Here is a 16,740-nt window from a genome sequence, read left to right as displayed (position 1 = left end):
ATGCTCCAATAACAGTTGAGCAAGCTTCGTCCCTGGCAGAACCCAAGTCAGCTTTCTGCTTTTCTGTCTCTTGTACTTGGCTATACTACGTGCAGGGCTCGTCTATGTTGAAAAGACAGCCACAGAAGATGGTTAAAATATGTTGCTGGGGAATCTGTGAAAGTAACATTTATATAATCACATCTTAAGTTAGCTAATGTTTGCAAAATTCTAGATAGCTACCTCGCAAATTATTGACGTATGTTAACTTTCTAGTTAATTAGTGTGACTAGATGTTGCTTTTACAGGTCCTTCAGCAACATCTTTCAGCCATCTTACATTTTTCTTCTTTTCAACATCAATGAGTCCATAGCATATCTAAGCACAGGAAATCGAAAGGGAGAAAGTTGACCAAGATCCCAAAAGGGCGGGATCAAATTTTGAAGATGGTTATAAAGTGTTGCTGTGGGACCTGCAAAAGCAAAACAAAATGTTGGCTAACTAGGTAACTAATAATTGATGTAAATGACTTCACTGGTCAGCTAGCATTTTGCTAACATCAGCAAACATACCTAGCTGGCTAACAATTAGATCAACTAGCTGGTTAGCTAGCAATTTGCTATGGAGCAAAATGTAATTAATATAGGTTAGCTAGCTTGGTTAGCATTTTGCTAACATTAACCAACTTAAGATTTGACCATATGTTGCTTTTACAGGTCCTCCAGCAACATCTTTTAACCATCTTCATTATTTTCAAGATGAACAAACCAATTGCATATCTAAGCACAGGAAACAGGAAAGGAGAAAGATGACAAGTTATTTATGAAATTTATCTAGTTAGTTAGCTAGCATTTTGCTAACATTAACTATCATGTAACTATCTAGCTAAAGATTAGCTTAGCTAGCTAGTTAGCTGGCATCTTACTACAGAGCAAAATATGATTGACATAAATTAGCTAGCTAGCCTTTTGCTAACATTAACCAACTTAAGATGTGACTATATGTTGCTTTTATGGGTCCTCTAGCAACATCTTTCAACCATTTTAAGATTATTTTCAAGATGAACAAGCCCATATCATATCTAAGCACAGGAAATAGGAAAGTCAAAAGATGACAAAGCTAACTAGCTAGCAAACAATTCATGTAGCTAGTGCATTAGCTAGTTTTTTACCAACATTATCAGCTGTAATGACCTAGCTACCAATTAGATTAACTATCTAGCATCTTGCTACAGAGCAAAACACAATTGATATAGATTTGCTAGCTAGTTAGCTAGCGTATTGCTAACATAAACCAACTCAAGATGTGACTATATGTTGCTTTTACAGGTCAACCAGCAATATATTTTAACCATTTTCTTCTTTTTTTTTCTTTTCAACATGTGCACCTAGCATATGTAAACATGGGCAACAAGAAAAGAGAAAGTTGACTGTGGTTGCAAAGGGGCTGGGACGTCAGAGAGCTAATTTGTTGCTAATGGATCTTAAACTACAAGCAGTAAAGAGGCTACACTCAGCAGCAGGATGGATACATGAAACATTTGTTATCCACAGAAATAATATAGCCAAATAAACAACAAATTATTGAGAAGGATCTTCAGTAAGTTGTGGTGGGTAACTTCATACTTCATACTCCATTTGCAGAGGAGATTGTCCCACTCCCACTAACAAAGGCAATGTAAATTTGTTCTGTGTGACTGAATCTAATCTTGATAGTCTGCTACAATCACCTGTGGGAAATCTCTGAATAGTAACTTCACTGTGAAATACCGGGCCATTATTTAAATGAAACACAAGTCTGATACTACTTGTCAAGCAGCAGCAGTCCTCTTGTTTTTACACACCCTCCTCAATTCAACTTGACAGAAAATTTGGGGTTGAAAAGCCGCGATCCAGGTCATCTGGCGTGGCGGTGAGAGCTTCACTCTCCAGCAGCATTAATCACAGAGCCGCTGTCCTCCGACTGATTACCTCCCATCCATCTTAGTTTGCTGAGCCCTCCAACAGGAGAAAGCCCTCATGAAGATCTGATTAAAAAATGTAAGTGACTCATAATAGGAGCACATGCCCAGCCTGTGATAGTCATAAACTCTGAGTGGGATTTATCTACTCATCTCCAAATGTCCATTCACCTGCTCACAGCCTGATCTCAGCGAGGGGACCTGCTGCGAGGAGGTGAGGTCTAGAAGAGAGCTAGTGGATATCTGTGTGTGTGTGTGTGTGTGTGTGTGTGTGTGTGTGTGTGTGTGTGTGTGTGTGTGGTAGTCATTTGCAGCTGCAGACAGAAGGGGGAGTGACTTTGAGAGTGTCTGAGAGGCACATCCTGCCTGCAATTAAGGTGGAATCAGAGAGAGATCTGTGCTGCCTTGATAATGAGCCTCATCTGAATTATTAACTAGAGCTGTACCCCCCGGACCTGGACTCCCATCAGGCCTAGCTACACAACAACAAGAGCAGATGCACGCACACGCAAATACACACACAGAATCTTCAGATCCATACAAACCTCTATCAAACCCATTTTTGCGTGTGCAGGAACTCAAAAACTAATCCCATTTGCAGTAAAAATCAGGGCAACACATTACTTGAAGTGGCGCTCATAAGGCATTATAAGGCATCAAAAGCCCATTATAAATAAACACACTGAGTACATGATGATTTATTAAAATTGGTGCATGGTATAATGAGTACAATATGCAGAAAGTTAGGGGGTTGAATACTTTATGAAGCAACTGTGTTATTAATCACATTAAAATTTAGTGCCATTTCACATGCATGATTACATTATAACATTTTTCTTTGATTCCAGTTGGATTATAATCAGTTTGTCGCTGTGGTGAATTGATGGATGGATGACTAATTCAAAACTAAATCCTTATGTGAGGTATGACTTAGAGGCACATTTCTACCCAAGTACTTTTAATCCCGGGAACTACTTTTCAAGGAACAACAACCATTGTTGTCTGTGCCTCCACCACTGTCTACAGACCTACAAATATAAGACAAATCAGTCACAGCAAATTTACGACAGCGATCTTTGTCAGTCCATCTAATGTATGCTTTCTTCTCTAAGTCAATAACTGTGTTTCCATTGCAGCAACTTTCCCCGGGGAGTAGGAACCTTTGGAGGAACTTAGTGCGTTTCCACAAGCACAATGAAGAAAAAAAAAAAAACTGGTTTGCGGCTACAGATGTTTACAAAGCATAGCTGAAATAAAATACTGCATGTAATTGACCAATCAGAAATTTTAAGTGCTGCAAGCCCCAGAAAGTATAAAACCTCAAACAGGAATCTTTTTGGGGGTTTAATAACATCCCAGGAACTTAATTCAGACCCTGGTCCTTGCAATGGAAATACACTGGGTTCTGCCAAAGGCTCCTAGTCCCTGTTTAAGTTCCTGCAGTGGAAATGTGCCTTTTCAAGGTTAGCTCAAAATGTAAAATTGCTACCGCTACAGTACAACTGCTAATTTGCATGTTCTCCAAAACCACACTGCGCGGATTTGGATGCATGTTGCCTTCTTCAGGGCAGCCATTGACCTCTATTAATTTCCATATAATATGGCAATCAATCAATCATATGTACTTCACATCACAAATAGTAATTTTGTAAAAAAAAAAAAAAAAAAAAAAGCTTTTTGTGTTTTAGGAATTTGGATGAATATCGTGTATTACTCAAGGCAGCCATTATTTTCCATTTATATACAATGGAAAACAAAATAACATAGCAGACTTAGAGTCTGCATTAGAGCAATACTTAATTTAAAATTCAAAATAGCTCAGGATTAGGACTATGTCAGTTGTGTTCCAATTAACTTGAACAAGTTAAATGTTAATTATTGTGCATTCAAATTCAAGTTTAAGGACAAGTAATAGTACGAGTCTGACTTTTTTTTTTTGCAATATTGCATAATTTGTGAGCTGTAATGCAGCACAGACCTGATGATCATTGTGAGGGATTGTTCAACTAAAGCAGTTTTCAAGGATGGGAGTTAATGGGGAAACAATCTCTGCCTGAAGCAGCAAACAAAATACAAGCAAATTCCATAAAAATAACATCATGATTTAGAGAATGAATATTTGTTAAGTGATGTAAATGTGATTTGTGGATTGATTTTCTTACTAAATGAAAATGAATGGAAACCAATGGCTGCCTAAAGATAAAGATACATCAAAACAACAAAGTTCTTCTAAACCTTTTATATTCAGGATTTATAAACAGAGAGCCACAATGTACAACATAAAAAATCTTTGTTTTCACCCTCTGAGATAATCTTCAAAGTTAAACATTACTCAGTGAATAACTGTAATGGATTACATAACTCAAGTCGGATTGAGCTAATAAGTTTTCATTTTATGTAGAAATGAATGGAAACCAATGGTTCCCTGCAGCAGTAGACAAAACACAATCACATTTCTAACAGACAGCAGTGTGGTTTTCACACACTTGCTGTTACTTTTCATGTAAAATGCATGCGATTTGTAAAAAAAAACAAAACTGATGAAAATGATTTGTAGAGAAAGATCAAAGATGATAAGAAGCCCCCGATACGGTCGTTTAAGGCCTCATCAGCAGTGTAACAAGATTACGTGCTGACCTGCTCCTGAGTCACAGTCTGACAGTGAGGACAGAGGACTGAATGTTTTTTGAACAACGCTCTGCTCATCGTCCGGAGCCAGACACCAGAACATTTTGAAGCCCTGAGGTCTGCTAGACAACACGGAGAGAATGTGTGCTGGGCCGACATTTTACGACACACCACCAGGCACGAATCCCAAGATCCGCCTGCCTGACTGACTGTTGTGTGTCTGGACTCGGTTTTCTCTCTGGAATTTCCGTCTGTAGAGTGTTTCTCAACATTTTATTCCAGCTGATTTATTCCAACTGATTGAAGTGTGAGGGCTGAGGGCGAGAATATTATGTTCTATTCCAACCACTATGACTCATTTAAGCAGTGAACACCCCGCCTCCACTGCCGGTGCATCCCTTGTTTACATCCCAGCCCTTCTCCAGATTGAAGCGATATCTGCCCGCGTTCTATTCTAATGCCTTTTGTAGCTCGGCATCAACTGACAAGGCAACTGATCCGCTCGGATCAAAATCTGTCCGTCTCCACATGGCCTCCTTTCCATTCAAGCCCTCAACGACTCTGCCCAACTGTTTCCTCTCCATTCACAGGACTGATCAGATGAGTTTTACCATAGTCTCAGATTCAACAACCAACCCCCTTCGCCTTCCAAATTCCTCTTCCCATTCCCCGCCCCCGGTTAACCCAGCGCCAAGCCCGCCAACTCGAGAGCTGCCTCTCCTTCTGCTGGGCCTTTGTGATAATAACAATAACTGTGTAGCAGTGCAGAGGGCTTTCTGTTGAGCCAGCGCCAGGCCGGCTGGCACAGGGAACCCTCTAAGCCTGTTCTACCATCTCCAACCAATTCCCCTCTGTCTCGGCTGGCGCTGGAGCATCACAGGCATTAAGGCTGCTATCAATGTGCTCAGCAGCAGGGGCCACCGCCACCACTCTCGCACCCGCTCTATCTTTTCTCTTTCCGCCTCTCTCCCTCTCCCACTCAATTCTGAATCCAATTCAAAAAAAGGTTTTATTGGCAGGACAAATAATACCTTGTTCTTCAAAATGTCTCCTTGCCTCCTCTTTTTTTTCCCTCTCCGTCTCTCTCTCTCTCTCTCTCTCTCTCTCACTTTCTCCGTGCTGTGCAGCTCATTCTGCGTCTCTATCTCCCGCAAGTGGAATCTCAGCAGAACAAGGTGATGGCCATCAGCGTGGGCGGTAATACTTTACGTGAAGTGCATTGTGATGCATTACAAGCAGATTAGAAGCATATTAGAGGTAAAGATCCACTTTTGCTCTCAGTAATCAGGGAAATAAAAGAAGGTAAACCAACCTAAAGTCAGCCAGACTATTTTTAGTGCTGACAAAGTATAATTAAATCAGTATTTTCCTCCATATATGTCCTGTTTACTTTCTAAACTTTTACACCCCCCAAAATATTGATTTTATGTTTTATTTTCAGAAATATGTATGAGTAAAAATACTGCTGCAACCAGTTAATACCAGTTATGTGCCAGTACATTGCCAGTAGACCATCTTCAAACTTTTATTGGGAAGTTTGCCTGTTGGGCTTTAAAGGCCCTGAAAACTTAGCTTCAAATCATACTTTTCTCTACATATTTTTAAAATAGGCATGACTAAATAAGCAGAAATCTAAGATAAAGTTTTGAAAAACAAATCTTCGTATATTATTTAACCTAATCTTTTTCCAGCCAGGCCCCGCCCATTTCAAAAACCTAAATTTTCACATGAAAGTACCAAAATTGTTAACTTTTGCTTACTTTGGGTGATTATTTTGGGTGCATGTAGAGCCTTACAGAATATCACCTTTAAAATTCTTTCTCCTCTGGGACTCCTTAGGAGGTGTCTAACGTTCTGATGGCATTTTTTCCTTCCCAATACTGATTGATTTCTATCATTGTATAGAGCAGCTAAAAAAATAAGTGTATGAGATGCTGCTGGGAAGTAGCATGGTCTTGTTTCAAGGCTAATAAATTACATCCTAGACTCTCAAACTGCAGTATGTGTACCACTGGTGGCACACAAGCTCACTCTAGAGGTACAGTGAGGAATATCAGACTTTTTTTTTAATGAAATAAACAAATTTTAAAAAATAATACTATCAAGTTACTACAAAATTTATAATGAAAAATATAAGAGCACTGAAAAGTAATTTGAAATGTGTCTAAAGAAAGATGTATTTTTGTTTTACATAACAACCACACAGTCATGCATGTAGCACTTGTATACAGCATTCATGATTAGCCGTAGGTACAAGCTAAACTGTAATGACAAGATAGCACGTGGAGGTAAAATGATGAGACTGAAAATGAATGCACCATAATCAGGAACTATTATGAAGAAAGGTGCAGATCAAGAGCAGAAAATTTCGACCAGATGTGTTGAAAATGAAGTGGCTGCTCAAGACATGCCGGAGACGTGTCCACATCATATGCTAGCGTGAAACGGCGCCAAACGCAAGGCGGTACTTGGAGAGCTCAGTATTTTGTGACACTGTAAAAAGTTTGTCAAACACTGAAATTCATGATATCGGTTCAGTACTTAAACTCCCGAACTCATGATACAGCATCCAGGCTGTATCAGAGGCATTTGGGATACTGGTATCTGTATTCGGAATAACGTTCATGTATACATTTGCTAAATAAAATGTTGGACAGCAGTTTTTGTACCAAACAGACACAGTGATTTAATCAATTTGCCATACACAAATTGTGGCAGTGGGAGCTTATTTCTTTAATAATCACTTCCCTTATTGTACATTTATTCTTCTCTGCTCTTGTTAAGTGTATATACTTGAGTTCTGCACAGATCTATCTTTATTTTAGCAGTTAATTACTGTTACTTACTGGGTCACCAATGTCTTGTCTGCAATCACCCCCTATTTATTTTATAACACACTATATTTATGCTCTGTCCTCAGAGAACCTTGTGAAAAGATTGTGAAAGCTGAAAAAATGAAAAAGAAAAGAGAAAAGCTTGTCCTTAGAAAACCTGAAAAAGTAGTGTCCATGCTGCTCTCTGCTTACTGTGCCACAGTGCAACGAGTTCATGCATTTTGTAGATGCAAAAATTACAGTCATGCAACTCATCAGCTGTCAGTGATGATGCAAAATGATTCATAAGTGTCAAAAATCTAAATTTACAGCTCACTACACATTTAACCATTGAGTGTCTGGTGCATAAGAAGGACTGACAGAGTGAACAAGGGAGTGATTTTGAACATTTCATCTGTCTCTTTCTGTCCTCCCGACTGGGAATTTTGAATCAACCTGACACACATGGATACAAACCATTACCACAGTCAGAGAGAGGAAGAGAGAATTTACTTCAGAAATTAGATTTGAAATAAACCCTATGGAGGCCTATTTCTGCCAAATGTGATGGAAATAAAGATCCCATAAGTCATTATAATGAGAAACTTTCACAAAATAATGATTTTATCTCAAAATATTTATGTTTAAATGTCATTATAATGTTTCTCGTTATAATGACTTGCAGGATTTTTTCCCCTCACATTGGCAAAAACAAGCTTCCATAAAATCCAAACCCACAAAAGACCTCAGACTTCGTCAGGACCCGGAGGGTTTGGGTGAGGCAGCAGGACTCTACTATATACAGGTGTGCAGGGATTATGTATCATCTTGACAAGATCTGTGTAGATACAGAGCTCTGAACAGATCCAAATGCTTCCCAGAATGGTGCATTCATGAGCAATTACAATGCCAAAATTCCTCTATGTCAAAGAGTACCCAAACACAACACTTTTTTGAGTCAGTAAATGAATGTACAGTCCCTTTATTACACATTTTGTCCCATGTGGGTTTGTGTGCTGTGTGAAACCACAAGTCAGTGGTGACTGTAATTCCACCACTTCTGGCGGTAACTAGACATGTAACTAATTACTTTTTCAAATTAAATACCACAATTACAACTAGTCAAATTTAAATGAGCTTTTTACTTTTGACTTACGTGAAAATAGTGAAACTACTGGAAAGGAAAGCAGACAAACAAGACAGTTCAGACAATATGAGCTTTCTTTTCATCACTGCAATGTTTCTAGTATAAAATGGCATCATATAACTAATATTAACTACTGTAACACGCTTTGTTAACATACATCCAGTATCCTGTGGGTCTTCTTCTACCAGATTTTACTATCGAACCAAAGACAATAAAAGTCATTACTGCCCTCTGGTGGTCGGGAATATTAATAACTCCTATCAGTGATAATAGGTACAATGATAGATAAAAAATTTGACAGTTGTCAGTAAAATTATACAGCCATGTGTGTAGTAATTAGCAACTGTAACTACTTACTACATTTCAATAACTTCCCCAAGTTATAACATACGTAAGTTAACTTATGTAATATGCTTAAGTTATTTCATGTAAGTGATGTACTCACATTATGTACATAATGTGAGTTAACATACATAAGTAACTTAAGTAATTTTAAGTTAAATATGTTAACTAATATAATATACTTAACTTATTTCATGTACATCGCATACCTACTTATTTACATAATGTAATTCAACTTATGTAACGCACTCCACTTATGTAATGCACATCATGTGCTCACATCACATATGAAGTGTAAGTTAATTTACATATGTAATTTAAGTAACTTACATTACATAATGAATGTACCTGTATTAACCCAAACCTCAATGTTTTCCTAAACCTGTAGTTTTGCTGCCTAAACCTAACCAAATAGCATCCGTTTGACAACGTGAACCATGATGGAGGTCAGCATGACAACAAAGGTCACCTGTTTCCACAGAAGTTAAGGATTAGCATATGACCTGCTAATGAAATTGGGTTTTGGTGTATGCACTGTATGCGATTTCAGAAAATCATGTCATTTGTACGCAGATTGACGAGTCTGGGTCGGTTCAGGCTAAAACAAAGAGCTGCGTTGGACACGGGAAAGAATGTTTTTCTGAAATGATAATTGATCCTCATGTGTATCACCGCTTTTTTGCCATGTTCTCATTATATCACAGCCTGATTACAACAGTCATACACCCACGACGTGCCTTTAACGTGCTGCTGCTTTGTCGAGCCTTCAGGTAGAGTCAGTGAGCTCCTACCTGCCTGCACAGCGTCGAGGCTGATGTGTACAGTACAGCCCGCAGACAGGCCACAGCTCAGCACATCCATTCCCACGCAGAAGCCACTTGTGAAACGAATACAACAGTGCGTGTGTGTGTGTGTGTGTGCAAGCGCGGACCCCCGCATCACCACCGTGACCACCTACAGAACTGAACTCACTTCGTATGACCAAACACAGCCTCCCACCTCAGATGCAATAACAAACACGGCCCAAACACTTGACCGCAATTACAGAACCACAGTCGGCGAAATCCATACATAGTCATCATGGTAACCTGCCAGATGCTGGAGCAACACTGTGACTGTGTGTGTGTATATGTGTGTGTGTGTGAGACCACAATCAAAGAAATCCATACACTACCACTGGACACGAGAAGTGTGTGAATGTGTGAAAGAAATCCAATACACCGCTGTAGCCTTAGCGCTTGACACTTAAACAAGTGAGTGACACCTCAGCAGTGTGTGAGTACAGTATGTGTGTGTGTGTGTGTGTGTGTGTGTGTGTGTGTGTGTGTGTGTGTGTGGTATTAAGAGGCAGGAGAAGCTGCCGGCCCAGATGAAGACAAAGAGCCCAGCGGCTGAATTGAGCAGCAGCTCTCAGACAGGATTACACAACAGCTCTTAAAGACTGCTTTTAATAGCAAGACTCTGACTGGATCTTATTTCCCTCCCACTCACCCCATCCAACCATCCATCCATATACATCCCCCCACCCACCCACCCATCCATCCATCCATCCACCCCCCAAGTACTCCTCAACCTAAGCAGAAACATACCAGAATGTGCGAGTGTATACATATTGTACGTGAGCGTGCGTGCTTGTACCTCCGTGTTTCAAATCTCATTAAAATCGCTGCCAACTGTTACAGTCCAACATGTGCGTGCACATGTGTGTCTCCCCTTTTTTTCCTTCTGTGTTGTTATTATGATTGAATCAAGTTGTTTTTCGCCTCAACTTGGAGCCTCTCTCCACCAATCAGCTCCCCCTTTGCCCGACCGGCCAATCAAAACCTCCATACAAAGCTGGAACGGCAGCAGGTATCAAGCTGGGCATCCCTGGGCAGCACAAACAAGGCCCCGGGAATTAAGCCCCTGCTTTAAATCCAATTTTAACCCCCCCTTTCCCTCCTCTATACCATAAAGATTGGACAGTGGTTGAATCAAACAGTGATTTTATTGAGATTAATCTGCGTCTTAATACTGCTCAATTGGAGGCTGGTGTGGAGCCAAATGAGATGTTGGAGCATTGGAAAAACCTCGGGACGAAAAGAAGGGAGACAATGGCACTTATCAAAACCCGCTGCAAGGATATGATAACATGACAGGAGAAGCAGATAGAGGATTTTGGATCAAGTCAATGTCAAACACACAGATGGTGTGAAATGCCTGCTAATCCCACCACGACTCGTGTTTCCCCTTTTTTTCCTCTGTGTGCCTTCTATCGCCGGGCTGTGTCAGAAAAAGCAAAAAAAAACACAAAGGAAAACAAACCACAACTTCAAAAGCATTGAAAGAATTTTAAAGGGGCACTCCACCCATTGTCACAAGTAGAGCCACTCCGTAAGGGTGTGGGGGGGTTCATTCACTTAAAGCTATGATGCACAACATTGCTGCATTAAAATGTCTAAAAAAGCTAGACATATGTATTTTGTTGAGTTTTGTGCTTACATTTTCCCAAATGTTTCCAGTCAAATGCAGACATCTCTAATTTATTCAAGGTAATGGTGCGTTTGCCTTCTAGCCATTGCTAGCTAGTTGCTAGTTGCTAAAACTTCTGGGAAAACACAGGATACGTTTGAGAGTGAGGAAGGAAGTCGGCACACATGACTAAACAAGACAAGACAAAAACAAGATTTTTGCCTGAGTCACGTCAGTTAGATTTTCATCAACTATAGTGGTTGTTTACAAGTGAAGACAACAATTCTCATGATCCCACACTACTTCACAACATCAAACTACGTCTTTTGTTATTGTTTACATATGAGAGACCCCCTAGCGGCCATACAGTGTGTTTAAGTGATTCTTTTTTCACTCATTTTTGAACAGTGTCTATTTACACCCTGGTCACAGAGCAACTAGTCAACTAGTCTGCAAATAGCACAGTTGGCTACCCATACCTGGATGCTAGTAGCATCTTCCTTTTCGATCAATTTTTTAATTCCTGACTTGTTTTTTTTGTTTGTTTTGTTTGTTTGTTTTTGCCAAAGCATTTTGGACTTACATCTTACATCTTAAGTTAAAAGCAAGAGGTAAATGTAGAAGTTCACTTGATGATGCTGCCTTACATGTGATATGCATTGTTTTTGGAAATATGACTCACTAAAAGTGTATGTTTCAACTTTTTCCCATGGACTAGTGTTTAAAAAGTAGGGATGTAACATAATGTCTGGATACCAGATTGGACTGTGACAAGATCTACCATGATATTACATGGTTAATTATTTTATTATTTTTATTTTATCTTATTGTATAAAAGGACTGCAACTGACTGCTGCATTGTTTTTTGCACATTCTTAGGTCATGGCTGCTACTTTTATTTTATTTGATCAAAGAAGCAAAGCAGAAGCATTTAAAAGGAAGATTTTTATGTTAAAAGGAGAAAAAAACTTAGAAATTTAATAAAGTACACTTTTTTCATGCCATCATTTTTCTTTGTTTTTAATACTAAAATAAACATTGTCTCATGGACTTTTTTTTATGGTGGCATTATTGTACCTTGAGTTTTTGGTATAGTTACATCCCTATAAAGCAAGACAACAAAAATCACAATAAATCATAAATATCCAAGTGCAACACATAAGAATCATAATACACATTGAATCGGCGCTTAAGTACAGTGACAGTACCGAATCAGAAGATAAGCAATCATCCCAGCCCTACTGCTCAGCCCATGAAAACAATTGTATAACATGGCTCTGATGGAGATTTCAAGTTTTTTTTTTTTTAAAAATGGTGATGTCACAGTGATGTCATTGGGGTTATCTCAGCTTGGACTCAATTTATATTTTAACAGAAAACCTCTGTTACAGACCACAGTTGTGTGGTTTGAAAGAAGTGGGAGGAGAGGGTCTAATAAACATTATTGAGTTGCATTGTGGGAATTGTAGGACAAAGCATTTTTGGAGCTTGACCCACACATGGGACAGAAAATCAGGATAGCTCAGCCTCTTCCACTTCAGTTTTCATTCTTCAAAATACACGTCTATTGTGAGTTTGCCAACTTTATGTAAGTAAAACACTAAATCACTGACTGACACTTTAAACATGTTGGCAGTCTCTGCGATTGTCATTATGTTGGATGATATATCTGTTTTTCAAGCTCCTGAAGAGAACAATGCCAGTAAAGCGGTTAAAACTCGCTGTCAAATTTAACAAGAAGGGAGTTATTGAGGCTGTTCTGTTCGAGTTAACAGTGTGTAGCCAGCATTTAAAAATTCCCATTAACTGCAGTGTTGACCCTTGTGGCCCTTTGATGAAACTCCCACTACAGACAAAAGACCATAAAACACAAGTGGAGACACAGCAAATCAGCCTGTCAAGTACATGTTGTTTCTATTCTGTTCCGAGAATAAATCTGATTCAAATGTTATTTACTTGTGTTTACATCTGACTTACATATTAGCGTGCAGTTTACACAGTCCTGACTGATGTATTTAATGTATCATTCACTACCAGGAGTCCATATTTACCAGATGTAGGAACACAGTGTACATTAGGGCTGTGCGATTGGGACAGAGTCAAGATATTTATGGACAAATACCTTTATAATGATATTTACTGATATTGTGACAATATTGTAGGGATGACTATTGCCAATTTCACAAAATATGAACAATGCGATTTTTGATAAATAACCATCAGTAATGTTGATTTAATGACCAAGTGGGTAAATGCAAATAGTAAAACAGCTAGAACAGTCTGGTATATTCAGAAAATTACATAGTTTTACTGTAATGCAGCATTAAAAAGCAGGGAAAGACAACACTTATGTCATATCACAATAACGCAACAATATCTCATCTCATATCAGGATATTGATATAATATCAATATATTGCCCAGCCCTACTATATATTTATTTAGAATTTACTAAACTTAAGTTTTAAGTATCAGAGCTGAGTTAGATTTTATTCATCTGTCTTTAAATGGGTGAAAATTAAAAGGTGTTATGCATAAGCAAAACTTTCTCAAACACAAAGGAGAGTATGAGGGGGAGCTACAGTACAGTGCAGGGCTTGGAAACAAAAGACCCTTAATCCTCCCACAGAATGGGTGGTAAACTTAAGTAGATTACAGCAACCAATCTATTAGATTAACCTCATATTAATTTGAATTTAAGGGATAATCTGTAGTTACATCTGTTTGCTGTGACACCCCCATGTCATCATCTCTTGTTATTGTCCTTTTAAACCCCTCTCTGCCTTGTGCCATGCTTTCGCGCAGCCTGTGCGTAAATTCAACGTGCGCGCACTGGATCGCAGGGGGGGAGGCGTGGAGGTGGCGTTGCGGGGGTAGAGGGGGTGGCTCCAAAAGACGGTTTATCCCGAGCACCACAACGCTCCAAATCGGACCGGAGGCACACTTTGTCCCCGGTGTGACCCGATAGCGCAGAAGCTTTGGACGCAGACACTTTGCCGATGCGTCACAGCGCGTAATAGCCGCCTCTCCAAAGAGAACCGTGAGGAGAGGGGGAGTTTGGGCTCCGTGCGGCTACTCCTCTATATGCACAGGCTGCAATCCCTAAATACGATGAACCCAGTGAACCCTTAACCAACACGCTCACCGCCCCTTTCCACACACTGTAGAGCGGAGTGACACGGGGACACGCCACTGACATAAATTGCCGGGACCAGGGGTCAATTATGTGGCTTAGAAATATGCAGAGAAGGAGTTGAGCTGCAGACACAGACTCAGACTAAATATAGAGCCGCTTCTCCACTAAAACCTTCAGCATGTGGTGTGAGAGAATTCTTTCATGTGGCCTACCTTCCATCCGGCTGAACTGTTGCTGTCGCCTTTATCCTTGAAATAAGGAACAAAGCGAACCATCCAGTCATAAATCTGGGACAGGGTGAGTCTCTTCTCCGGAGCGCTCTCAATGGCACGGGTGATGAGGTCTGCATAAGACAGGTTCCCCCACGCGTTCCGCCGGGAGGACTTGGCTTTGCGCAGCTGGCCGGCCACGTCGAGCGCAGCCCCCGACATGCAGGCAGGAGCGGCCACGACCGGGGCTGGGGCGCCCGCCGGATGCTTGATCTCAGCCGGCGCGCCACCTTTTCTCTCGGCCCGGCATGCGGGCACGTTGTACTGCTCCACTTTGACCGACGCCAGGGCCAGACCCCGGCTCGCCTCTTGATCTCCCCCTGGGAAATCCTCCGGACACGGCAGCGGCCAGGTGCACGACCGCGACCGGCTGTGAGGCTCAAATTCCGAATCGATATCAACCTGATGCGCATCCATGCCGCCGTTCTTCATCATCATCAGCATGATGAGCTCCCGCTGGATGGATGTCAAAACCGGGCAAGGTCACTACTAATCACAAAAAGCCTGTCAGAGCCAGAGAGTTCAAATCAAACCTCTCCAGTGTCCAAAATCAAGAGAATAAAGGTGTATTGTTTCACACACAAGCGGGATGAAGCGGTGTGAAGGAGCCGGCAGCAGCAGCGCTGGTGTGGGATATTATCATTCTCCTCAGTGCAACAATGTGGCATCACATCAGGACAGATGAAGGTGTATCCGAGGCATCAACAACAGTATCAGTCTCTCTTCCATGTTAATTGCACAACAACCGGCTGCGAGGCTGCATGCAGGACCGAGCGACGGTCAAACATCCAGTGTGGACGCCGCACACACTTGGAGAATGTCTGCTTGTGTGTGTGCTCTCTCCTCCGGCTGCAGCAACAGTTGATCCCTCTGACAGATGAGGTCCAGTGCAGGTTAAAAGCAGCGCTTATCAAACTCCGCGCATTAATTGACTTTATAATTCTCTCCCAGCTTCTTCACTAGCGTCTTTCTTTCTTTTTCTCTCAGCGCCCGGCTGAAACTCACTGCGAGCGCAATTACTCCCTTAGAAATAGAAACAGGCTCTCATGAATCATTTATATGAAGCCGTGAATTTCCAGACGAGAGAGAGAGAAAAAAAAGAGAAGAAGAAGAAGAAGAAGCCCTCCTGGATTTGATTTGGAGCATCCTCCGTGTCTCCTGCGCACGCCGCCAGACGCCTCTCTCCTCTCCTCTTCTCCTCCTCCTGCTCCTGTACTGTAGATATTTCTACCTTTGTCTTTAGCTTTCCGCTCACATGTCACATGGGTGCCGTCTCTCTGCCTTTATACTACGAGTCTGTGCGTCTCTGAAGGCTTCAAGCCACTTAACTGTAGCCTGGAATAAAGTGGAATAAGTGCTGCTTCCATATAATTGGACGCCGCCTGAATCAAGTCACTCCCTCCAGAACAGGTTTCCAGAGGAGGAGGAGTGTGTGTGTGTGTGTGTGTGTGTGTGTGTGTGTGTGTGTGTGTGTGTGTGTGTGTGTGTGTGTGTGGTGGGGGGTGATATTCCCAACAATACAGTTTCCAAAGGCAGTCCTTTATACACACAATACACAGACAAAAGCAATCACATACTTATATTTTGCAACCTTTATGTCCTTTTTCCCCAAATGACAATCATCGTGAGATTTGATTTATTTTACTGCTGATTAAAGATAAATGTTTACTTTACTTTTATGTTTTTGAATAACTTAATTAGATCAACTGGATCAAATCAGTTAATACAAGTTTCTTCAATGAAACTGGTCACTTTTAATATGTTTTAAAGGGATAGTAGAGATAGCTTTTTTTTTTTACCAAACTTTACTTGTTTTTACTTTATTGTTAATTGAATTTTATACTTTATAATGCTTATTATATATATATATATATATATATATATATATATATATATATATATATATATATATATATATATATATATATATATATATATCTGTACTTTTCTATTGCTTATCTTATTTTATTCCTGTTTATTTATTCTTTGTGAGTTTTAATACAATCCTTATCCATA

At 40.3% G+C, this 16,740-nt stretch overlaps 1 protein-coding gene across 1 annotated transcript in view; it reads right to left on the bottom strand.

Moving 5' to 3' along the window:
- The window catches only part of foxo6b (forkhead box O6 b), a 64,314-nt gene extending 48,266 nt beyond the window's left edge, over positions 1-16,048 (bottom strand). Inside the window, exon 1 of the mRNA XM_084739095.1 lies at positions 14,668-16,048. Within this exon, the coding sequence (XP_084595221.1) occupies positions 14,668-15,168 (501 nt within the window). The 5' untranslated portion in view covers positions 15,169-16,048. The remainder of the gene's footprint in view (positions 1-14,667) is intronic.
- Positions 16,049-16,740: the final 692 nt, after the last annotated feature.

Source organism: Lutjanus erythropterus, chromosome 16, assembly GCF_056507025.1.
Source record: "Lutjanus erythropterus isolate fLutEry1 chromosome 16, fLutEry1.hap2, whole genome shotgun sequence".
Lineage (NCBI taxonomy): Eukaryota > Metazoa > Chordata > Actinopteri > Lutjaniformes > Lutjanidae > Lutjanus > Lutjanus erythropterus.
This window is presented reverse-complemented; position numbering and strand designations above follow the sequence as displayed.